This window comes from Varroa destructor, unplaced genomic scaffold (genome assembly GCF_002443255.2).
Source record: "Varroa destructor unplaced genomic scaffold, Vdes_3.0 BEIS01000003.1, whole genome shotgun sequence".
NCBI lineage: Eukaryota > Metazoa > Arthropoda > Arachnida > Mesostigmata > Varroidae > Varroa > Varroa destructor.
Window position 1 is genome coordinate 53,459,890 of NW_019211456.1, and position 26,155 is coordinate 53,486,044.

At 38.0% G+C, this 26,155-nt stretch overlaps 1 protein-coding gene and 1 long non-coding RNA gene across 2 annotated transcripts; one reads left to right on the plus strand and one right to left on the minus strand.

Moving 5' to 3' along the window:
* Window positions 1-1,199: 1,199 nt before the first annotated feature.
* Window positions 1,200-26,121, plus strand: LOC111247143 (WD repeat and coiled-coil-containing protein-like). Its single transcript, XM_022797749.2, has 12 exons — window positions 1,200-2,720; window positions 8,504-8,722; window positions 9,565-9,655; window positions 9,956-10,040; window positions 10,377-10,526; window positions 10,886-11,081; window positions 11,592-11,717; window positions 14,942-15,395; window positions 15,652-15,893; window positions 16,060-16,283; window positions 16,874-17,035; window positions 17,414-26,121. The coding sequence occupies exons 1-12, from the start codon at window positions 2,666-2,668 to the stop codon at window positions 17,573-17,575; spliced, it is 2,166 nt and encodes a 721-aa protein (XP_022653484.1). The 5' UTR covers window positions 1,200-2,665; the 3' UTR covers window positions 17,576-26,121.
* LOC111247144 (uncharacterized) lies at window positions 14,293-21,724 on the minus strand. Its single transcript, XR_015325276.1, has 4 exons — window positions 21,583-21,724; window positions 21,008-21,066; window positions 17,706-17,899; window positions 14,293-16,327 (listed from the first exon to the last, which is right to left on the minus strand). It is a non-coding gene; the product is annotated as an uncharacterized LOC111247144 (long non-coding RNA).
* Window positions 26,122-26,155: the final 34 nt, after the last annotated feature.

The following is a 26,155-nucleotide window of genomic DNA, read 5'->3' on the forward strand; positions in this document are numbered from 1 at the left end:
CTTTTTATCACACTGTGTGCACTACAATAAAGCTCTATTATATTGTCATGATTGATGTCATTGAAACATTGCTAACGGTCTTATTTACAGGAGAGCATATTTCTTTGTGGCTTATATAGAATCTTAGAGTGGTCCTTTCCTCGTCAGGTGTTCAATTCTAAACCAGGTCCGCTTTTACCGTACATGGTCATGTTATTTTTGAATTCGTAGTCCCAAAATGCCGGCTCCAAGTAAGTTTTAATAGTAGGGACATCCCTGGCTTAAACTCCTCTGAAACCGCCTTTAATAGGATTTGTACTAGTACTTATTTATTTGATAAAATAATATCATTTCAATCTGCGAATTGGAATGATCTTATTTTGCTACCGACACTTAACACGGTAGTATATATATGCATATATGTTTGCTTGATCTGAACTATAAAATTTCTATATAATGACAATTTCTATATAATAACAATGAGGCAAAAACTGTATGTCATCGAATCGGCTCATTTGGTGTCTGCCTTGCGTTTACTAATGATTTTTAGGTCGCTATGGATTTTGCTATGCACATCACCGTAGTGTGGTTTAAAAGTTCGGCTATTTTATATATATGATCAAATAATTGCAAAGCAATGTCATGTAGCAATTTTCTTATTTTTATTGTATTTTTTTAGCATTTGGCCGCCGGTTATCTATAGTGCTCACGGAAATATCATTTAGGTCAGTTGTATAACTAACAGTGTTTTTAAAAACATTGACGTATTCTGCATTAAAACAAAACTACTCGCGTTTTTAGGATTTAAAACTCCAGTCTAAAAATTAGAATATGCTTAGATAAACTAATTGTTACGTTCTTTCTTACCCATTTTTACTTATAAATAGGAATGTTACAATGTTCTAAAAACTAACGCCGTAGGATCAGCTTGAACTACACAGGTCTTATCGCATTGTCTTAGTCTTCCACGAGAAATTAATGCCAGTTACTGCATAACCAGTTGGCTGCACATTTTTATTTTCTAAAACGATGTTCAGAACATTTTCCAAAATAGGCGGGCATCATGCTTTTTTTATACCTCGGGAAGTCCTCAAATCCTACACCCTTTCCCTTTTCTCTCAATAATAGCAGTAGAAGAAAGGGTAAAGGCATGTCAAATACGAGACACAGGGCAGAGAGAAAGTAGATCACAGCTTACAGAGGGGGAGGGGTGGTCGCGATGGCTCCTCTTCTCTCGATAAGTAGGAATGCTTGGCCTAGTATGGCCTAGTCAAAGGGGAGCCGCGATATATTCCTTTGACAGCCTTAGTAGATCAGCTACAGGGTGACTTGTTCTGTTAAGGGAAAAAGATTGCGAAGAAACAGAGGCCGCTGAAGTATTGCTGGCGGTGACGGCGGTGTTGATCATAGTGCCGCACCATGACGACGGTGTGTAGAGCAAGTTCATTGTGTTCGTGTATCTCTTTCTATCTACGGTGTATGAGTGAATATGTATTCGTTCATTCGTCTGTGTGTATGTGTTTGTTGGAGAGGGAAGAGGGTTTGTTGGAGTTTGATCGTTGGTGGTACGAAGGAGTAAACCCCCCGCTCTCAGTATCCTCGAAAACTCCACTCACTTTTACATACGTGCCTTCGTTTGTTCGTCCTCTTGTTCATGGTTACATGCACACACACGCAGCGTCCGCACAGCCACATACACTCGATTCACTCACGGCTTCTCCGTTATCCGTCCGGTATCTCTTTCTTTCTCTCTCTCTGCCTCTACTTCCCTCATTCGTTCATTCTGTGGCCTCGAGGGTTCGCCCGCAGATTCTCGGAGAGGTAGGGCTTTCTGTGGGCGCCGTGCGGCTATGCCCTGCCATCCCTCTGCTGCTGCTGCCACTGCCGCTTCTGGACGGCCATAACATCGAGATAGCAAGCCTGAGCAGACTGAAGCAGGCAGCAGACAGTGAGCGGAAGGCCAGGCTCGGGGGCTGAATGGGTCCGTCCTAGGCAGCCTTGAAGAGCGATCCGAAGGTACAACGATCTCTTCCTTTTCGAGTGGGATTGATTCCTCCTCAATCACCGTCCAACCGAGTGAAGGCTCTGTTTGCAAGGTCCTGCCATTCGGCCAACTAGAGTCTGGACCATACAGATCACTCTGATCTGTTTGATTTGTTCTAACCCACCATCTGAAAAAACCACCACCTTTCTCAGCGTGTGAGTGAACGGCCAGTCAGGCCAAATCAAGTAGCTGCAATTCCCACTCGTTGGTTATCTGAAAGTACGTGCACGAAGCGAATCGGAAATCCCCCTTTTTGAGCAATATATTGCACACTTTTTAAAGGAAAGAATTAGTGAATGTGAGAATGCAAATGATACCTGCTGCTATTGAAGCGATGTGGGCCATGTGATGTGCAATTGCTTATCACGCTGCTGCTGATGCTACTCTATGAGGTGGCGTGCGCGCTAAGATGCGATGATGAGGTCGGTTTTAGAGTACCGCGTTGCGCTATGGTCGAGTTTCTTCTGCGGTTGTTGAATATATGTGCAAGCACAGATAGTGCATAGTATTGAAAAGTGGACGACTGGTAAATGAACTAACTGCGCGCCGGACTGGGACTGACCGCGTAAGAAGACAACAAAGCTGAGCACCGCCGCCATTATCTTGATCGCGATTTGAGGGCCCGCGCGGGCCCCGGGGGCTATGGAGCTCTCGCGTTGCCGCATCCGCCGCGCGGGCAGCAACGCCCTCAAAAACTGTAAGTAATCTATTAATCACCCAAATGACATCTATTTGCTGCAAGATTAAGGCGTACCTGTGTCACAAAAGGCAAGCTCACCTACGGTCAGATTGACTGCTAATGAGAGAGGGTGCAAGAAAAGGTGAAAGAATCGCCCATAGCATAAAATCAGATAATCTATGCAGGGGTTTCTCATATGCTATAATCATTATTTGAATTGCAACAAAAAGAAGAGCAAGAACGTCGCAGTGTTCTCAAGTTCACAACGTTTTTTTAGTTACTAGTGAAAATTCCAGTAGAAAATATCCATAAGCTTCGTTGCTTTTGATTGAGGGAGCAGTGGTACAGGGCAAGGGCAGGCGGACTGGGTATTCAGTCAAGGGGAGTCAAGGGGAGTGGAGGCTAGAGACCAACCGCTGACGAGTCGCTGATGAAGGCGACGTGACGAGAAACAAACACAGCAAAAACCATCCCAGAAGTCCAATCGACGTTAGACTCGATTGCCGCAGATTATACATGATATTATAGCACACGAGGGTACAAATCCAAATATAGCAGCAGTATCGGCTCAACGTACTGCTTTCCAAACGTAACACCGGCAATCTATCTTGTACGGTTAGGACAAAAGATTATGTCCAATTTTAGGGAAGGCTTTTTTTCTAAGCGCGTGGAGTTCGCTGGGTAATTTATAGTTTTGTTGGGGATTAGAATGCGTGTAGGACAAGAATTCAGTTCCATCTGGTTTCAAGGGATTAACAGTTGCAAGGTAAGCCATCCAATACATTTTAGAATCTGCTGTTTTTTAGATAAGTGGACAGCTCATTTTCAAAATATGTACCCAACAGTCTAACAAATTAAAAGTAGAAATTGTCCTTAGGCGAAAAAAATTATTTTTAATACACACTTGACTCCATTGTAGCTTTCAATTCATTTCATAGAAGCTGGGTAAAACGTGGTCGATTGTGGCCAAGAACGACAAACCTATAGAAACACAATGTATTTATTGTATTTACATCGAATACGTATTTTAGGCTTTAAGACCCTAAAGGAATGCACAGTCGCATTTTAAGTTGAGACGAGGTCGTGTGATGTAGGCACGTCTCTGCTGAGGCTATTAAACGGAGCTGTACCGGGCTGCACGTCGCGGCCATTGTGTAAAATACGGGGATGCGCAGAGTGTGTCTTACAAGCCCCAAATTAAGTGCTCCTTCGTTGTTCGCTTTTCAGGGGAAAGTTTGTAATTCGTTATTTTTGCTTTTCTTTTTTGATTTCCTTTTTGCATCCCTTCATGGGTCCTCTCGAGTTGTTTTCCATTCTCACTAAACACCATGGTCCCGGTTTCCTTAACGCAAACTTCTTCCATGCGGCAGCCAAACAACAGGGGGTGGAAGAGCCCCCATAGGCAGTGAGGAAGAGATGTTGTTAGTGCAATTCCTTCCCTCTTGTCCATTTTCCTGCCTGAACTATTCAGCTTACAATTGTAATTTATATTTCCTTTTCTACGGGGGACCCAGGAGCATTTCATTTATATATAAGATATGCATCCAATAGCGAGATTTAGAATTCCAGTGTCACGTATTATTAAAAAATGGTGTTTTAATAAATATTCTGGCACCAAAATATTATTGGTAAATAGTGTAATATATCTACAACAGGACGACTGTTCTGTGATCATCATGCGTATCATAAAAATCTAGTGTCGTCATCTAAAGTCTTTTAAAGACGTCTTTTCGACTAGAGCCGAAATGCATACTAAAATACACTAAGCGGAATTATATAAAGTCTAAGTTAAAGAAACTATAGAAAATTGAGTTTATTTCATGGTACATTCAAGTTTAGCAGTAACGTCGGTGTTAAAGGAAACTATCAGCGTCATGAAAGCATCGTAGAGTCGTTACAAATAAGGTATTCAGATGCGTCTATTAGCCGCCGAAAATGATAAACAACTTGAAACAACACACAACGTTCGCCAACAAGATTGCAAATATCGGACTGTAAGACTGGAATATCATATATTTTTTTTTATAATCAGCTTCTGTGCTTATTTACAGAACCCTAATAAAGTTTCTTTGCAACTTTACCGTGAATCAAATCGCTAACGTACAAACCAAAATAAACCGCCTTCTAATGTACTTGATCGGCTTCTTGCTTTGCATCCGTTTAGTAGAACTATCGACCTTCTGCATGTAATTTAAAATTATGCTCCTTAACCTAATAACTATGCTATTCGAATGTCCTGCTAAACGAAACACTTCATCCGGTCGTCACTGCACCTTTACTGGTTCGGTTTACAGTATCCCTCAGTAGTTTAAATGGTTCAGGGCAGAATAGACATTTTTTTCTAAACGAGCATATGACTCTAGAAAAAAAAAAGTTAGGGACTAGCTAGTTCTCTTGCCTGGAAAAAACGTTGCTATCGTTGGGTGTAGGCACAAATGTATAATTAATTGATGACATTGATGCCAATCGCCTTGCTATCTGCAGAAAGCCAACTTCCTTAATCCACCACCAGTTCCTTTTCAACTAAGTCTCCATTCCAAGGTCGGTCAAGCAATTGTTGCTTTGCCACTGCAGCGTCACGTATTAGCTTTTCAGCACCCCTAAAGCTTGGTTAGCATCTTTAGTGTGTTTGCAGTTGAGTATCACTTCTTTCAGAACAGAACAGAAGTTGCGTGCTGCACGTATTAGGTAGCACTTTACTATATTCCCTGTGGAATTATTACTCTGTTAGCTCGCTTACCTTAGAAAGTAGCATAGCTTAGAGTGGCCGTAACAGACTGATTCGCACTTTGCGTAGCGTTCCACGCAAAATTATTCTCAATTCAATAAGTTATCCTTTCTGTTTCACCTTATTCATTAGAATTTAAATTCTCTGAATAATTTATAGATGAACATTCTAGTTTGGCAATTAATGGCTCGGCAGAAGTGTACCAATGTCTAGATGAAATACAGCACCATTGTCGTAAGACGTTCAATATCCTTAAAATGCTGGGTCCTTGAAACATTCATTTGTATACTTTTTTAAAAGAATGACAGCCAATCTACTATATTAGAGAAAGGATTCACCTGACGCTACTTGAAGAAAAAAAATTGTGCTTTAGGAAAAAAAATATCAGGAGGAGGAGGAGAAATAAAGCAGTACATTGCAGTAGACTGTTGAAACACTAGAAGTGTAAAATGTACAGTCAAGAGAAGCTTGTGGCCTTGTAAATATAATTGAAAGAAGCAGTAAAAATAATGCATAAATTATCAATGTTAACTGAGGGACAGGTCCTGTAATATATTTATACAGATGTGGAATCAGACTGCAAAAGAAGCAGACGCATAGTAGAGAAAGAGGCAATTCGTATGATGGTGCTTATGTATAGGGTAACTTGAAATATAATTGATGCCATTTGCTTATAAGTTGAAACTTGAAACAGATTTTTTACGTGTATCAGCAGGGACATCACTATTACGTGTTTATTAAATGTCATTTTCTTCGATCATGGCTTCAATAGGATGTCTAACACGTTTACAAGCCATTTATAAAAATTCTTTCTCCAAATCTGTGGAGAAGTTATAACAAATATAACCGTGCGCGTAACTGAAGTCTAATTTGAACACGCTAGGCACAAAAAAGGTTGGCAGATTTAAATGTTGGGCTGACAGTACACCGCAAATCTCAAAAATCCGAGGGTTCGAAAGACCAACCTGCTAAAAGACGCAAACGCTTTAAGTAACCGTCAAGATTTATTTGAAGGACTGGATTTTTGATACATATTATTCTTTCAGAAGCAATCTCTAATTTTTGCAAATAATTACTAGATCATGAGAAATGCATTTTCGTATGATTTTGATAAGTATTTTAGCCCTCCTTACACAATCACTATTATAGGTTTTCCGCTTTGAAAAATAATTCCCCGGACTCTTCTTCGGAAGACGCGTAAGCATAGCAAGTCGGGATCGCTGACCGAGAGCAAGAGGTAGTTCATAATCTCTGTGGCAGTCGGTGCGGCAACATAGCTTGGCAATAACTGACCTTTGCTTACGTTTTGGACACGAATTTCTTGCCTTCTCTACAATGTATGCATGGGTTTACTTTGGGAAAACTTGAGTGTGTTCTGGATCCAAAAATAATAGAAGAGCACATTGCGACTACACATAATATACCCTCCGAAACATGCCTCAGTTTAACGCGCATACCTTGTGTGTTTATTTATGTATATACCAGCACGTTCATTCGGTAGCGTTTGAGTCTATGAGAAACTCTTTGAGTTGATTAGGGTTCTGGGCCTCTAATTTACAGCATCATATTTTCTCGCCAAAACTGCACACACGAAGCTAAACTAAGCGACTTTAAAAGTTTCATGCTCACCCACTGTGTTACGAACTGTTAATTGAGAACACGGGAATCGCTGACACGCTGCATCGTGATCATGTGATCATTTATAATTTATCTTTCATAAATTAACTCGTTAATTGCATAATAATACGCTGCTGCCGACTCTAACATCACTTCCCTATATTGCTTTTGTTAACTGTCTGCTCTTATGGTCCAACCTGTTTGCTGTTATTTTAACAGTGGTTGGGGTATGAGTGGCAAGACTGCACTCGAAAACTAATCTCACCGCCCTCTAAAAAACTTCACAATAACTTAATAGCTCAATTTGTAAGGGCAAGAAAGACACGCGCCCTTTAAATTAGCACCTATGGAAAATAGCAGTATTTTCTATGATGATTTGGTATGATGATTTGGAGATGATAGTCACTTGCATAGAACCTATAGACGAATTCATTAAAAGCATGCGTTGCTCCAATTGGATATTTAGTCATTTTAAATAAACCTAAAGTGCAAGCCATTTACAACTACTCCTGACATATTTAGCGTTTGCATAGCATACACTTGGGAAGGATAAAAGATAATTACAAAATGTAAGTGATATATACTTGAATCATATGTGATAGAAAAACGATTAATTTTTTGCAGTGTTTCTGATATTTGATACGATAAGCTAATCGCAACAATAATAATGTATCGAAAAAAAATTAGGTTGGAGGAAGTTATGATTAACAAAATCAAAATATTTACTATATTCCGCAGCAGTGTTTCACCAATATCTATGGGCAAGAGACACTGTGGAAATTATCTATTCTCATTGTATATCGCTTGTTACACCGTAGCTGAAATTCAGCTACAAATAGGAAAGAAAACATTTAGTAACCTAAAGTAATTATCACCTAATGGATTAGCCTTCTCAGCTAGTCTAACTAAGAACTATAATATGTTCTAGTTTTTTTTATTTCTTAAATGATAGGTTTAGATAAATCCAGAAAGTGTTCCATTCAGGGCTAATGGAATGTAACCGATTGGATTGCATCATTTAAAGCAAGTATGGTGTTAACAATTGCCCTTATGTGGTGAAAATGATTTTTTGGAACCGCTTGGAACTTCTAACGCCTACTAATCATCAATTTATAATGCTCACATCTAGTAAGCGAGTAAAGCAGTATAAAACTTTTCTTTTAAAAACCATTGTACACCAATCCATAATCAAATCCAGGTGTTTAAAACTGGTAAGAATACGGCCCATTTGAATTGACAATTTTCAATCGACTGGCACAGTACGCCGGGATGGATTTACTAAAATATTACTTAGAGTAAATGTCTGAACTGCACACAATGTGTGAGTTAATTGTATTTGTTTAAAAATACCAATCAAATATTAGGCAGGTTCAGTTGATGATTTTGCCATAAGTGAGTTAGACATGCACCACTCAAATGTTGTAAATCTGTGTATACACTTTGTTACTGATTGCAGGTTTCTACTGTACGGTGGGGCTTATATGGGCGGATGGGGACTGCGTTTTCATCACGCCGCTACAGCCGCCCAAAAATGCGGTTGTACCTCATGGAGGCCATGGAGGCCATGGAGGCCACGGACAAGTGCATTTTTGTAGACATCAGGTGCTCGGACTCTTTCGAATCGTGCACGGACTTTGCTACTCCAGCCCTAAAAAGTGGCCTCCATACATCTCGGGTATGGCGAGTACCAATTTAGTCCAACTGCGTTTTAATGGCTATCATTAAATCACTCAATTACAGCTGCTGATCTGCTCCGAAATCAGCATGGTCGAGATGGAAACATAACTACACCAAAACTCCTTTGCAGCTTAGTTTCCAAACCTTATAAGATGTCTATTAAATACGCTTATTAGGTGCCTAAAACCAATACTTTTGCTGAAGGTATGCAATGTATTGAAAACTGTGTCCAAGATATTGCGGATATTTAGGGATCTTAATATTAAACAACTTTAAACAACGTCTAAATAGAGTATTACAATAATATAAGAAAAACAAACCTTAATACTGAATACAACTTTTCTTATGGATGCCCCCTTTAAGTTACAAAGTATATATTTTGTTGTTTACATTAGTGACAATAGTGTAAAAAATACTCTATAAAGTAGACACGTCCTGCATAGTAGTCATAGACACTTACAGATATTGCGAACACTCATTTACCTGACCAACCTACAGCTTTGGTTACATTAAAAGCTGTAAAGTGTGGAGAACAACGCTACGCAACTGCTACCGTATCACATATAATTTCGAAAGAATCGCTCAAAATAACTATTTAAGTACTATTGGTTGTCTTGAAAGAAACAATAATATCTGAAGTCGGCTGGTATTAAAGCGAATTAAGCTTGGCGTTTCCGATGCCACTTGCGCTTTGACGCACTTTACTGTGCATTATATAAGTAAGAGATATATAATTCCAAGAAGATGAACAATAGAAAAATATTACTGTATTGAAATTTGATGTATCGGTCATAGGTTGTAGAGTAAAAGCTTGACATAGAGGTTAATCATGTTTTTCAGTTTTGGCTGAACGCGTAGATGATGGCTCCCTGGAATTATCCATTTGGCGGATGAATGGCACGGTGGGAGGAACGCTTTCTTTTTCGAAATGGTAATCATCATTATAACCATGCTAATGAAGCCATGATCAAACTGAATTGACTACTCTTTTGCTCAAAATTTATTTACAATAATTTAGAAGGTTTTATAAAACGTGCATTCAAGTCACTGCATACACACCTCTAAGAAATGTGTGCCAATTCATTGCAATCAAAGCTTGCTAAAGTTTTTGATATGAAGACCGCGTTAGATCTCTGCGCTATTTGGGTGGCATAACAACTGAAACATCAAATCGTTAAATCGTACTTCATATTAGTAAATATTTTTGTGTATGTTATTAACTGTTTTTCAGGTGCGTGCTGGCACTACCTCAATTACCAGTCCTTCAGGGATATCTATGGCACCCAGAAAGGGACGTATTTTGTCTTGTCTTTAAGGTAATTAATAATTTGAAATATTTATTACTTTCATGTCCGATACCGTTATTTGACATTCCATCCTTATTTAGAAATACATATCACTCGATAGTATATGTAATACAATTGCAGACTACAGGAATTGATGTGATTTGACTTGGATTAGATTGCCTAGCTGACTTATTATAATATACGAAAGAATTAACCAACGGGGCGAATGTTACAGTTAATCACACGATCATTTAACAACAATCTGAATACGAATTTTTTTGTAACTCGTCAGTCCGACCACAAAGAGACGCATATGTGGATTACTGATAGAATCTGCTGAAACTTTTTAACATTATTTGCTATCAGGATTCCGCGCGAATCTACGTAATTAACGAGGAAAGTAGCGAACTGCAGGAGGTGAAGACTATTACGCCGTTCGCTGGCTCACGATTTGTCTGTGGCACCTGGAGCAAGAACGGGAAGAGACTCATTCTCGCCACGGAGTCCACACTCGTGGTAAGTTCTTTTATCTAGTGAAGACATTCGCTAGCATTTCAGCAATTTTAGACCAAGCAGAGATTTTATATCGATAAAAAAATGCTGGGCAAAAGGTGGCTGATGTACTTGTAAAAGGTAAAGAAAAAACCTTCTGTATACCTTGTTTACTTTAATTTACTACTTCCTACTCTTATTTAAGTACGGTTCGAACTCAAGCTAAGCAATCCTAAAAAGGGCGCAATAGTATTCTTCACAGGAACTCTTAGGGTTTTTAATTTTTTCTTATTTCGGAGTTTTATTCTCTATAACACCTAGTCTTTAAAAGGGAAAAACAAAAGGGCTGATTTACCAAATGCTGTTTCATTTTCTGACTGCAGTTCTACAATATCCCGTGCGCGGACATGGAACAGGCGGAAATGGAGGTTATCCTGGGTCTGGAGCGGGTGTGTTGTATCGAAAGTATGGAGGGTGAACGTTTTGTGTGCACCGTCGAGCTACCAATGGAACAAGTGGTTGTACGCAGTCGCTCTGAGCGTTGTTTACTTGAACAGCAGCAACAGGCCCACTCGAGGGGTGAGTCTAAAACGACAAGAAACAAGGACTTCCAATAAACGGCAGGGCGCATGTGTTTTCATGCAATTGCTAGTATATTACTAGTTTGCTCTGAAAAAATGAAAAATGTGAAAACAAATAAAAACTTGGAAAAAGAAATCAAACGGAAAAATCCTACTCACATTAGAATATTTAAATGTTTCTACTTTTAAAATAAAAATTACTTTTACAGATTGTCATTGCAAATATTTTAAAATTTTACAAATTGCATCGCTACATTTGTTGTTGTTAGCGTTGGGAAATGGCAGTAAGCTGAGAGATTTACTTAACTGAAAATTGTTCCATTAAAAGTTGTATTTGTAGCATATGGTGCAACTATAGATTTAGTTGAAAATAGTTCGCATTATTATGAAACGGTTGTGGGGAATGATCCCAAAAAGCTAAAGTCCTGAAAACTTGTGTACTATGCGCATTTCCATATTCAATTAGATTGCCATGATGCAAAACCTTTAGAAAGCGTTTTTTTGTCAGGTGGTTTGGACGCAATTCTTAGCATACATTCTGACGGAGGAATTGAAGGTGGCTCTCAGCTATTTTTACTCCAGTGGAATCCCGAGACGGATAAACCTGAAGTACGCAGTTGGGACGAATTATTTGGTGAGTGGTTTCCTTCTGCATTTCATGCACTTCTATAATAATACAAAGGAAACGTTGATGGTATTCGTCACTATAATCGCAACTAAGTGAATACTTGCAGAAACGGTGTCTTTATCGATGAATAAGTATTCACAAGTTGGGTTCTTTGTAAATGAAAAAGAGTGGGACATTTTGATGCTGTGGAACCTTTTATCGGATACAAAGGCTCTTCGCCTTGTTTCCCATAAAGAGACCAAAAATACATTTAATTAATGGCCTAGACAAATTAAAAGAAAAATATAAAGTATTTGACTGAGAAGTTATAATTGTTATATATGTATGTATGTATTGTGTATATATATTCAATTAACATCTAATTCAATAAGAAATACCGAAAACTATCACTTTCATAAATTATTATTTTGTGCCGGTTGTATATAATGGAAAAACAAAGCAGTTTTCACTGACGGACTGTAACTACCTAAGACATATAAGAGGGGATAAATAAAGCGAATCGAATATAGTTTCAGAATTGAGTTTTAATAGTGTAAAATAGTTTGTTTAAATTTCTGCATATTATAAGCGTATTTTGAAAGGTTTCTTTAACCAGACAATACGCGTTTTCAATTTTCCAACTAAAGAGCCTACAATGCGATTATTTCGCACACAAAAACGCATCGAATATAATGATTCAATGTTTGAAACTTGAAATCAACTGTGAGACGCACCATATAATCATTTTCATTGATCAAAAATTATTATACGTGAAATTATAACATGGGTTATGAAAGGATGGTTTTTATACTATTTCTTAGATTATTCGTTTCGTAAAACAAGCAACTCAAGATTTAAGGTATGGGCTTACCTTAAGAATATATAATTACTAGTCCTCAGTTGCAGATTTCATCGTAAAATCCTAACAATTATAGTGTTTGAAAATATTTTTTTTCCACTAGGACTAGCAATTATAGCATACTGAAATGATAAGCGGACTTTACAGTTCTTCAAAATGGAAATGTTTATTTGAATAAAGATAATTGTGTTGTATTTCAATTATTACCCCGTTACAGTTATCACTTAATAATTAGTCATACTAATTATTAACGACAATCAAGCCAAGACGAATAATTATCTCTACTTTTGAAAGATGGGTTACAATAACTTATTAAATATTTTATAAGTATACGTAACTTTTATTGTGAAACGTGCTTAACCAGTACAGATATTATTTTCTAGAAAAAAAGCTATATTATCAGTTTTGAGCGCCCTATTATGGTAAGGAGTTTTAGCCATTTAACCGCTCCTTGTTATTTGTGAGCTAACAAAATATGTGGATACTTAATCTTTATGAAAATATGCTATACAAATAATAGCTTTTTACCCTTATTCAGGTAGAAATAGGGTTTATTGACGAAGGAATGCCATCGTTATTAACAAGCCGTTGAAGGACCAATTTTTTTACTTTTTGAAGTGTAGGAATCATATATATCCTTCATAACGCACTGCGTTGATTGAGACGATTCAACATTAATTAAGGCTAAATACGGAGCCACGCAGGGTTGGGGAGACATTTCAGATTTGAATGTTTAATAGTAAACATCGATCTAAAAAATGCTGATTATAACCAATGGTAAAAAGAATAATTTAGCCGCTCTGATGTAATAATATTAGTTCATAGAAGATTATAATTGGATACTTTATTCGTCGTCTATAGGATTTAATGCTTACTGTTTGCTTTTTAAAGTTTGTAATATACAATATTCCTCATATGACACCAAACAGAGAGTTTAGAATGTAAAATTTTGTTTTGCAGGCTGTAGTTACCATGTTTAAATCGCTGAGAGTGTATTGAAATGTAGAATATAGATTTATTGTAAGGATTTGAAAATAATCTGAGCTACACCTGCAGCTTCCTGATTCAAATTATGTGAAAGCGCAAATCTGAGGTATATGATAGTGATTTCAACCGAAAACCGTTATGCAAAAAGCCTTATATTGCAGCAATACTCGATTTTTAAGTGTAGTACCGCGGTTAAGCATTTTATCACACAGCTAGCTCTGAGCAATAACCGAGGTGTTCATTATCTTCGGATTCAACCCTTACATTACCATGTGTCTCTTAAGTTTATGAAGCGGATACGCTACCCGCTATGCCATTCTCTGTACAATATTTACTGTAGTTATACCAAAGCGTCTAGCTTCCAGTAAATGAATCTTAATGAGAACGACTTTGCACTTTGAGAGGGCATGAAAAACGGTTAAAAGTGGCTCGTATGATAAAAAAACATAGCAATCTATAAATGAATTACGAGACCTTACCACCGCGCACTTATGTCAGCATCTGCACGTTGTTAACTAGTTAAAAGCTGTTGCCTAGAAATCGCGTGTCTCATATATAACCACAGTTTATTTAAATGTTTTTGTTTAATTTTAATTTAAGCTAAAACCTAAATTACCTTGGCAATATCTATGCAATCTAATTAATTTATTCGATCTGTCAATATAGTTTCTGCAAAACTATTATTGGTTTCGCAAAGTATGTATATCTTTTCTTACTTTATTACATAGCCAGAGTAGTTTAAATTGACACCAAAGGTTGTTAAACGATTTAAATAGATTTTATTTCAATGTTTAGAATCAGATATAGTGTACATCATTGTGTATTCGCAGCTGATACTTACTGTCTCTTACTACACGGCTTATAACATCAATCTTATATCCGCCTTCACTGGTAAGAAGGCGCCTGATCATCGTACCTATTTTAATATGGTCGCTTTACGCCTGTTTTTAATTCTGCGTACAGTCGAAAGCCGTTAAGCTCGTTCAAAGTATCCTAATGAAAACATTTATCTATTGATCAATCCTATTTTATAAAGAATTCAGTTGAAAAGAAAAAGTTTATAAAGTTTCCACAGAAATCAGTATTCTAAAAAACTTGAGCATCATTTCGGTACCAATAGCAAATATTTTTACAGGAAATTATCAGCGTTATATTTTGAGGGCTGTTTGTAGAATTTTTACCTGATTGACCCATCCGCCATCACAAACACAGATTACGCTGCTACGATAAAACCGGAGATAAAGCGACTTTGAAACAACTCTCTTAGAGCTTGCCGGGTACCTGACAGAAGAATATATGTACAATATAGTTAAACAATTGCTCATCACTTCACTCATTGCCGTAGTAATACATAGGTCTTTGACATACTTCTCTTCCTATGTTGTGCTAATCTTTATACCAACAGGTATACTATCTCCGGACCTATTAGCAGTTGAGCCTTCTACGGGGCTTATCGTAGTTGGATCCAATTTATCGCACACACTTTATGTCTATGGTGTGGCCGACGAACAGCTTGAGAAGCTGCACGATATTAACCTGCCACGTGAAGAACGACCAAAGGGCGTTACGATACACAACCAGGAGGCGCTGTTGATGATCGCCAAAGGGGTAGTGCCGGACGATCGACTTCCGCTAAATCCGTTACCCCGCCCGGAGTTCATAGAGTACGAAGTACTTTTGCAGTCGATCCCATTGTCGACGGGCTCTTCGTCCGCAGCTCCGTCCGCCTGCACCCTTCGTACTCTGCTTGGCCAGCACGCTAAAAGTTCTGTATCGCTAGATTCGACGATCTCAGATGGAGGGCCCGGCGTGCGGGCCAGAGCGGCATCAACGGCCAGCTCGAGTCACATGCTCAACAGGTAATAGCAGCTCGTAATAATCGACAATCTATTTAACTGTTAAGCTACTGTTTATGAGCTGTGAAGTATTTACTTTAGAAGGTTTATTCTTATAATATATAGTTATTATAGCTCCTTTCATTGATAGTCATGTTGCGGAGGAACGTTAAAATCTTGTTTTTACAGTTTGGCCATCAAGCGATATAGACATTTTGAGGAGTTTAGAGCTGTTTCCTCAATCAAGATGGCCTGTGTTATCTTCTTCGCATGTTTTAAGGGCCCACCACGTAGACGGTGTGCTCCCGTTGGGAAGTGACTCGCAGCCGTCGTCCACGATGACTTGGCCCCGCGGTCTGCTCGGTGATCTCAAGACGCATCTTCAACAGACGAGCGGTCCGCCACCTCAACGGCCCATGAGCGCCCACGCCAACCATCACCACCACCAGGGACCGGCTGCTCATTCTTCGCACTTAGGTGCCCAGTCCGAGGGACATCTGGCGGCATCCGCGCCACAAGGAGGTTAGAAAACTTCATTAGAAACAACCAGCGACGTTTACAATAGGTACACGCATGTAGTAATTCGAGTTCGGAAGTTGCTTTCAAGCATAACAAAGGAACCGACATGTGGGACTAAACCGAACGGCAAATCATTATATTTCGTGCTTGATATTGAATTTCACCGCAGGCAAACTTCTGGATGACCTGAACAGTCTGCTGCACTTTCACGACGGAGTGCGTGACTCGAACCACGTGACAAATGACATGATGGATCTGCAGTCGCTCTTATCTGGCGCGGGGATCTCGTCGGATGCCCTTGGAGCTGTTGGAGATGACCCCGATTATCGGAAGCTGGCCGGCTTCCATGAAGAGTTATTCAAACGAGGATCCCCCGGACATGATCTGGGGACGGTACGACAAGATATTCATACTTACAGGGCAACTTTTATAATTACCTGCAAAGAATTTAAGAATTTATTCTCACATGGACATTAAGGTTATGTCTGAACTTCTTTAGTATTGCCATTGACTTCTCACTCGCCTAAAAACATTGTAACTACTTCCATAAATTGAAACATAGTCAGAGCCCCAGGTCTAAAGTCCACATAAAACGAACTAATCTACACCGAAGCATGGACAAACGTTTTTATGCAATATCCGATTATCATATAAGTGTTTGTTTATATCATCTTCCCAATTGTTTCACTTGGTATCTTTTAGTGGAAAGGTAAATTTAAAACGAGTGGAAGAATACGGTTTGATCAGAGACAAGTTTTATTTTTTAAAAACAAAGGACAAATTGAGCATATATCATCAGAATTATTATTTTGTACCGTTCGTATTTGAGTTTACCTTTTTTTTCAATCTCATACCGATTCTAAATCTTCAAGAAAAGATCAGAATTCTCGAAATGTTATTTTTTTTTCTATAAATACGAGCCTTCATTACTCATCATCTGCTTTCTTTCAAATTTTGATATGACAATTTTCCGTGTAAATTAGGTGGGAGCGGATGTGCGAAGGAACATGGACCGAGGGAGCCACACACTTCCTCGGGAGCACGGTCGGGATCGAGAGAATCACCAGAGGTCGGACCCGTACCCCGGAGACAATGGAATCTCCGCCAATAATGCATCCAACTTCAACGCTATCTCTGCCCGACTGGTACATTCACCCTAGTATATGTATATACTGATTTATTTAAAACTGAAAACTATTTTTTGAGTCACTCGGATCCACAAGTTACAGAACTTTAACATAATAAAACAAATTAATCTTTCCCATCATACATAAAGCTGATATATAATTACGGCAACGCATACTCTCAACCTCGATATAAATGCCGAAAGGGAGCTATATTTTTTCGTAAACCGTGGACATTCTATTATATAATTGCACCGATTCTGGGTTTTCTGGGCCTGTGTGAACTACTATCACCAACGTAAGATATTTATCCTTAGCGCTTGAAGAAAACTTCTAGTTGGGTGACAATCTTCGGTTGCAACGACTTAGTTTTATTGCTTTGTTGCTGCCGATTGACAGGTCTCCCTAGAGGACTCCCTAACTGGGCTGACACGCACACAGGCGCGCGAGCTGCAGGAAATTAAGAACGAGCTATCAGCAATTCGCCGCCTGCTCATCTCAGTGCTGTTCCACGTGCTGCCGGGAGAGGCGAGATCGGACGCCGTGTCTAAGTACACGTAACACTGCTGTAATTCAACCTATATTTCAGAAAATACATTGAAACGAGAACCCGGCAGTAACAATAGTATTATAACAATAATGTTAATAACGGTGGCAATAATAACAACACCTAACCTCAGCCTCTACAAACCTCTTCTTTAATTACGGCGAGTATGTGATGAGAGTTGCCACCAGAATCAAGTATTCTACTTTAGCGAAACGAAGAAGTCCTGTTGCACCAAGACTTTGGGTGGGCAAGTAAAGGCGACGCGACATACACAGGTTACCATAGCTCGACGATTACAGGATCGAAACACAGCAAATCCGGAACACCCCAACGGCAGCCTGGAACAGATTAACCGAGTGGATCTCGAGTCAGACCTCTTAAGGGAAACACCCCGCCGCACTAAAACAGTCAAATGCATGCCGATTGAATAATAATAACGCCAAAATTAAATATCGCGTCACAGCATTCACCAGCTTATCTTAAAAGCGCTGATGATTCCACGAGCTAAGGAACAGTGCTCTGCTAAACATTATTATTCTCCAGCGTTCGTTTCCCTTTACACCGCTCATCAGCCAGCAAAGTGACGAAGTTCCAGAGAATAGCATGTCTCGTGCTACTAGACATGCTATTCTTTCATCGTAGTGTAAATAGCGAACAGCAATAGCACCAAAAATGAGCATATTGGTTGACTAACATGATCGGGGATTAGTCAACCTGCTTGTAAGATAGGATGTAGCCTTAAATTCTATTGCAGGTATATGTTACTCTCTGGCGGCAGTATGCGAGCGATATTTCCATTGGAAGGTAGTGAATTAACGCGAGCTTATTATTAATGCCTCCCGATTTGTAGCAACATGAGGTCAACTGAGACAAAGAACGGAGATACTGCGCTGTTTTTTTTTCGGTTATTTCCATGACACTCCACAAAGTGAGCCCTATAGTATATGATCGGATTGCGGTCAAACTCGCTTCTTGATAACAACAACAGGATGAGGGTTGCAGTATGGGCAAGCAGGTTTCTAATCTGAATATGATGCGAGAATGAAGTACGCTTAGCACACTTATTCTCTTCTCGACTATAAGTCTTGCTAGATTTGTCTGCTGTGTGGGGTTTGACCAGACGAAGGGGTAACATTCTTTTCGTTACTAAAGTGTTACAGTTCGTCGTGGCCAAGATAAGGTTCTGGCTAGTTTCGAGAACAAGTGCATCATTATAGCAAGCATCACTTAGCGACAACTATAAAAAGAGCACGGAGGAATGCAGAGGCGTATATATTTATAAATATATACAAAAAGTGACTTGCTTATGAAAGCTTGAGAAGACATTTGACCACATAACAGGTGACGACTGACGCAAAGATGCCATAAACGTCTTCCTCGTGCCAACGCAGCGGTCAGCAAGAGTCCGGGCGGAAAGCATCGAAGAAGCCTCATAACTATTGCTCATTAATAATACCGATGTTGAATGAATGAACAAATGAATATTCCGCTGAATTCCACTACAAAACCTATTAGAGTGACATACATTTCGTAACAGGGACCGAACGAGCAACTACACAGCAGGGGGCACACGTATTATTATAGATATTATTATTTTTTGATGTTCCAGATGTTTGTAGAACGAAATTTACTATTAATTAATGTGTTTATGTACACACGCACACACACAAACATTATGCGATTACTAGCCTTTCACTAGCTTGCGGGGTTATTCTTAGTCAGCACCCACGTGCAGTCGTTTCATATGTAGTTTGCTTTTGTAACAAGACTCCGGTGATTGTGTGATCAGTTAGATGTTACTTCCTGCGTATTTAATGAACACGATGCCAGCTTTGTAAAGATCAACATCGCGACAACCAGTTCGTTTTAAGTTATGTAAAACAAAGTCTATGATCTGCTAGAGTTCTCTGGTCTGTCGTGGTCCACTTTTGTTACATGACTTTGTCGTACATAACGAAAATTACTGGAATAATTATTTTACAAACGATTATATTAATAGGTTGGCCCTCCCTTTACTCAATAACATCTGGTTAGGTAGAATTGTGTTAAATTGCAAGAGAGCAAATCTTAAACGTATATTTTAATTTTAGAGTGATAAAGTAAGAAAAACTGATAATTAATAATATAATAATTAACTCGATATAACAATGTTAGCGATTGAGCCTTTCAGCAATAGCATGACAATAACAGCACATACTAGCTTCGATTATCGGGTGAGTCTCTGTTTGAAAATACTTGAAATGCAGTCACAAAACATAGTAGTCTAAGGTATGTACAACCATTCCTGTTAGCGCTAACAATCTACAAGTTCCAGTGGGTCAGATGATATACACTCCTGCACACAATATGCCGTTTTCTGGCCACACTTACACAATTATTTACTTAAGCTGCAGCAAGAAAAAACCAAAAACTGCAGAAAACTGATGATTTAGTGGATCATCGTGGTGACGACGACCACGAAAATGGAGATATTGCTAATCTTATATTATAGTGATGAGCGTGATGAGCGATATGGGTACGTAACTGCGTTGACATTATAGCCTCGTCAGAAAGCCTAAACTTTTTGGCCTTCTGGATGACAAACTCAAGGATTTGCTTCTCACTTGAAAACTAGTTGTAGAACCCTGACCCTTAGTCAGATAAATATTTCTAAAATATTTTGGTGCCATAGGTTCTGTAGTCGTGTCTCATGTTGATTCTTAGCAACCGAGCCTAACGGCATGGGTATAATGAACAGGATCAACCAACATGCATTATGATTATATTATATTGGCAAGGAGCCTGTTGGTAATGGTAATGAGGTGTTTGGCGTGGACCGCAATCGTCGTCCAAAAAAACAGCGAAACATCGAAGACATGAGAGCTACTATTATTATAGTTATAAAATGAGACAGGCCTAAACCAATTTTAAAAGATGCGGAGGAAACTAAATAAGATATAAAACGACGACGCTGTTCATTGGCTACTGAGAGTGTTTGAAAAACAAGATTTTCAGGTCGGGCAGCGGGGCGTAAAGGACATAAGTAATTAACGGAGTTGAGTAAATTTTAAGGAAAAATGGCTTATGTCTGAAGCAGCTCGGCGGCAAATGATCAAATCTACTAGACATTTTTAGGTTTAATAATAAACTTAGTAAATAGAGAGTAATTATATATACACCACACCCATACACACATATACACAGAGCACAATAATAATATTTACTATAAAATAATATTAACTAAGTAAAATTGATGAGAATAATAACAGTGGAAATTATAATGACAGACAAAAAAGAATAATAACAATTATTACTTAATATTATTACGTATTATTATTAATACAATTTACTACCACTGATGACAAAATAATGAGCTAATAATATGGACAATAAATAATAATAATAAGTAACAAAACAAAGACAGAAAGAAGGAAATGATGGCAGAAGAAATAAAAACATAACAACACCTTGCAGTGACGGTGGTGGTGGTGTTTTCACTGTCGTTATTCTGTGCTCAGGCGGCGGGCTAGTAAAAAAAAAAACGAAAACAATAATCACAATCAGACAATAAATGCCAACAAGAGAATGGTACCATAGGTTCTAGCAACAATAAGTAACGCAAAATCAATGAACAAAAAGAAAAATTACATGCATACATGTATTCATACACATCCATATATCAATTACTGAACTGCTATTATTATGTCAACTAGCCAAATAGTATTATTTTCACTAAAAATATAAACCATGACTTGATAAACGAAAAACAACTAAATGCTATCTGATTATATAATGAGGGCGCTGTTTAGTCGAAAAAAAGAAATTCAGTAATTCTTTAAATATTCAGCAAAGGAAATTATCACGACGATAATTAGCAACACAAATTATTAATAATGCTATTATAATAATTCTTGTTGTCAAAGTTCAAATCGCAGGCTCGACTGATCATTCCAATGATCCAACTCAATTTATGAATCACATAACTTTCTAGCTTCCTTGACAATGATAAACGAATATTCATACTAAGAATAATTATTATTACTGTTATCAGTCAGTCGATGTATGCGTTGACCATTCAATTTCACTACTGACAACTGATATCTCACCCCTGCACCTCTTTGCCCCCACGGGACGTACATGACGTATAGAAAAATAATAAGAACAGCAACAAATCGGAAACGTGAAATAAAATAAGAAAGGACAAACACTAAGCGGTTTAAAAAAGAAAAGTAAAAGACAGCGTATGAAAAGAGAAAAAGAGAGAAGACAGTAAGTCACAAACGCAAACAAACAAATCGAGAAAGAAATAGAAAGGGGCAGAAAAGAATGAACTGAGTGCAAACGAGTAAATATTTGGAAGGCGATGATGATCCTGATGGTGATGAATGATCATTATGATTAATGATGAGTGATTATTAAGTATGACACTTGCAATGATGATGATGATTCTGATAATTACAGACGATAAAGGCGGCAAATAATAAAGCCATGATCATACTAATTGCATTATAAAAACAACAAGGAAATACTGATGACGGTATTTGGTTAATAACGATGATAATAGTGGGAAGACGCGACGGAAGTTTTCCAGGTAAAGTTAGCCGTGTAGAAAGGTGTATCAAGAGCGATCTGCGCAGAGAAATGTCATACACTTCACAATATAAAAAAAAGAGACAAAGATGTTTTACAAATGATACCGGTGGTGACGATTATACAGCTGAATATACAGCTCTCGTTGATTGTAACATTAGATGATTATTGAACTACAACAAATGCTACTAATTAAGCGAGTCGCCAAGCAACCAACATCAGTAATAATAATAACGATATTATTATATAGTAGTAAGCAAAATGAAAATATGATGTAATAGTGAAGAAATAAGCTGCGATTGCTAGTTAGGCTATTTATTATATAATTATTTCCACAAGATATGACGTTTACTTATACAGTATATATATTATTGTACTGTATTATTCAAGTATTCTACTAAATATGGTTACGTATCATTAGCATTGCAAAAACACAAACAACAAGAGCAACAACTACAATAATTATGCTTATCGAGAATAAGTATATTATTATTACCCACCAGTACAGACTCTAGCACTAGTAGATATGTTATTATTACGGTAAATGATAAATGTTGGATAACAGAGGGAAATCTCTAAAGTGGTCATCGACTTAAAGTGCGCCAAAATCGTAATGAAAGCAAGACACTGACGCCCGCCTTTCAAAACCGAGCGCTACAGCTTAACCAACTGCTTTAGGTCAATCGATGCCACAAATATTGAATCTATAACTATGAGAAAAATGAGCGCCTCTAATAAATTGTTATTTTTTGGGGAAGGAATACATTTGCGGATCGCATGACCGTCTATTGGAAACGTGGCCGGACCAAATACGGCTAGGCGGAGGCTGAACAAAGACAAAAGTCTTAGTGCCATTCAATACGTTCTATTTTTTATTAATTTAAATCAACGCACATTACGGGAAACCGGCAAAAAATAATTTTTACAAATATATCTGTAATACAGCAAAAAATGGTTTGTAAGAAGAGATTGTGACGTTCAAGATTAGTGACACCATACTTCATAAAGAGTTAATACGAGTTACCACACAATTTGGTAAGCTGTTCAGGTGTTTGGAAAATGTGAACTAAGTGACTAGTTTTCTGCGTCCGGAAACCGTACGCAAACGAACAATTGTTAAAAATACTTGTTTGCAACGACTAACTGATGATTGTCGATTACTTGCCAATTCGCTGATGCCGCGTCCTTATATATATATATATATATATATATATATATATATATATATAGTTATTTATAACGGATGTCCTAAAATGTTAGCTAAACCTTTCATATTTTAAAAGAACTATCTTTGTCATTCTTACACGTTTTCTTGTTTGCGTTTCGCTTTTCCGCCTGGCTGTCTGATTCAATGAGGACACTCAACGAACCGGGCGTCATTTCATCATAATTTGACTAGAATGGCAGTTTGGGATGCTCGAATGTTTGAAGTCAACAAGAATTTACCGAATGAATGGAACGGTAACGATTGCTCAAAAGTTTATAAGAAATACTGTTACAATAAGCTAGTACTAACAGGCCGAAGACACTTCAACAATAGAGTCGTGATACCAGAGGTAAAAAGACATTGAAAACTGAATGTGCACACATACACAAATACATATAGACAGAAAGAAGCAGAGAACGACTTCTACAGATAGAAACATAACTTAGTGTGGCTCTATCTAAGAACAAACATTGATCGAATACAGGCGTCGTGCAATTCACGTAAATAGGTAAAATACGCTTATATTATCCGAAAATAACGTTAGCCTTACTGTAACAGAGCGATGGCGAGTAATTAATCTTCTGCAAAATCCCTTTCAGAGGTAAATTGTCGATATAGTTAGGTTGTACTTTACTGACCATGGCCTCAGTGTCTGTTCAAATGAACGAAAAACGTGTCGAGTGGGTACGTAAATTATAATTTGCCGTTACTGCGTTCAAATGTTATAGAATCGACGGAACTTCAAATTATATTTAGGTAAGGATCCGAAGCAAGCTGCAACTGCATTATTTTCGATACGTGTGCACCTAAATATTCGGGCGATGTTTATGCGGATTTACAGCAGAACAGCATTATTTTAAAGATCGAGTATGTTGCGCTAGCTTGTCTTAAACTTTCTTTTGTAGTATGTATTGTTTTCTTTTATTGTTGTTGCGTCTAATTCTGTAGTAGGAGCTTGCGATGTACAAAGGAACTTGAGACACCCTTAAATATTATGTAATAGTTTCACAGAATTCGCTAACAATCTTCAAAACTAACCCTGAAAAGGCGAGTTATTAAGTTTAATACTGCCGATGGGCATTGCTTCAGACGGCTGGTTCCTCCCAGCTTGAAACAAAGTGTGCCTACGCCCGGCTTTGAATTTGGGCCGCCCTACAAGCACCTAAATTAACCAGACAAACACGACTCCAAAGCTAATTATGGCCATACAACACAACCACTGCACCAAGAAGAGCAACGAGACAACGACAGCAACAATCAAGTCAAGGTTATTGCTATTCCTGCAACAATGGAAATCAAGCTAAGCAAGCAAACATGACGCAAGCTGAAATAACATAATAATATAAACTAACATTCGAAAGCAGGAGAAGAGAAACGTCGAAGCTTGCTTGTGGAAAGTTACCTTGGCAGACGTATTAAATAATACGTGAACTCAGAAAAGAGGTACGGGAAACGGCAAAACGAAAGCCGGACGAATGATAAAGAGTTCAGAAAGAAAAGAATTCAGAAAAATGCAGAAAATAAGGTTATGATGGCTAAGTACATGATAACGTTTCAGCTTATTTGAGCAGGGTATTTTTTTAGTACAGCAGCTGTCTTGTAGACCATTCAAAACAAGAAGTTCTAAGAAATGACACATATTTGAGAAAGAAAGAATTTCATATGTCAATAACGGGATTTGAATGGGCACTGCTAATAAATCAAATCGCAAATAAAGTGAACGTAACTGGTATCGGCAAGGTCAGGTTAACTTTCCGCTATTATCACGCAAATATTCATTCAACGCTGCTGACGGAAATTCAGCAGAAATGCTGGATGTCAGTAGATTACCGGTTATGACGATAATAGCAGCATTTTTATTTGGTGTCTAAAAAACAAAGTATGTCGCAATAGATGCAATGTTTTCATATATAATTATTTAAAAACAGGCGATTTCCTAAAGTGAACTAGGTCCGAGAGTTAGAATGTTTAAAATAGCTCACTGGTGGTGGATTTCCAATCACGCAGTTAAGCTCAAGATGCTGGTTTAATTAGGTTCCAATAACGCGTTTTTCAAATGAACCGCTTCCCTTAAGTGTATATGACGCTTATAGCGCAACACAAAAGCAGCGAAAGAACCATCACAGTTATAACAATATATGAGATAACATTATTCATTGAAGAGGCTCAAGAAGACAATAGAAACAAAGGATTTGACTGCCACAAAATATAACGGCAGACATAACGTTAATGAAATATAAGTGAGTAAAAATGTTATAAAATGTACTGATTGGCATGTTGGAAAAACAATAATGAATAGTTCAGCAAAACGCAAGGAAGGCGAATTACAGAAATACTTCAGAAAATGAAACGACACAGAAGGGGCGTGACAGCTAAAGAGCGAAAATCTTAAGAACCAGGAAGCTGCTAAAACAAAGCGATCTTTACCAAAATGTTTATACACAAAGAAATGCATTAAAGAATGATTATGAGGTACATGAGTATTATCAACATTGTCATTTTCACTATCTGCTACTATGAAATTCGGGAACGATCGAATCCCTACGTTAGTGCTTTATACGACAGTTATTGTAGAAATTATTATGAAACTAATGGCAATATAAGTGACCCATAGAAATACCAACGTCAAACGCAACCACAAAGGAAAGAAAGTGGATAGGAAACACAATATGTAGTAGATTCATACATTATAGGAAATAATATAAACAACGCAGAAATGATACAACCGAGAAGTGTAAAGAACGCTGTCACTAATAAATAATACCTATCGATGTCTCACTATTATTGCTCTACCAATTATTGCATCAAGAACAACTAA

Excerpts from the sequence above, each read along its gene's own strand:
- LOC111247143 (XM_022797749.2), top strand. The coding sequence starts at position 2,666 with ATGGAGCTCTCGCGTTGCCGCATCCGCCGCGCGGGCAGCAACGCCCTC. Across the intron at positions 11,082-11,591 it reads GCAACAGGCCCACTCGAGGG|GTGGTTTGGACGCAATTCTT; the intron begins GTGAGTCTAAAA and ends TTTTTTTGTCAG. Across the intron at positions 15,894-16,059 it reads GGCATCCGCGCCACAAGGAG|GCAAACTTCTGGATGACCTG; the intron begins GTTAGAAAACTT and ends ATTTCACCGCAG.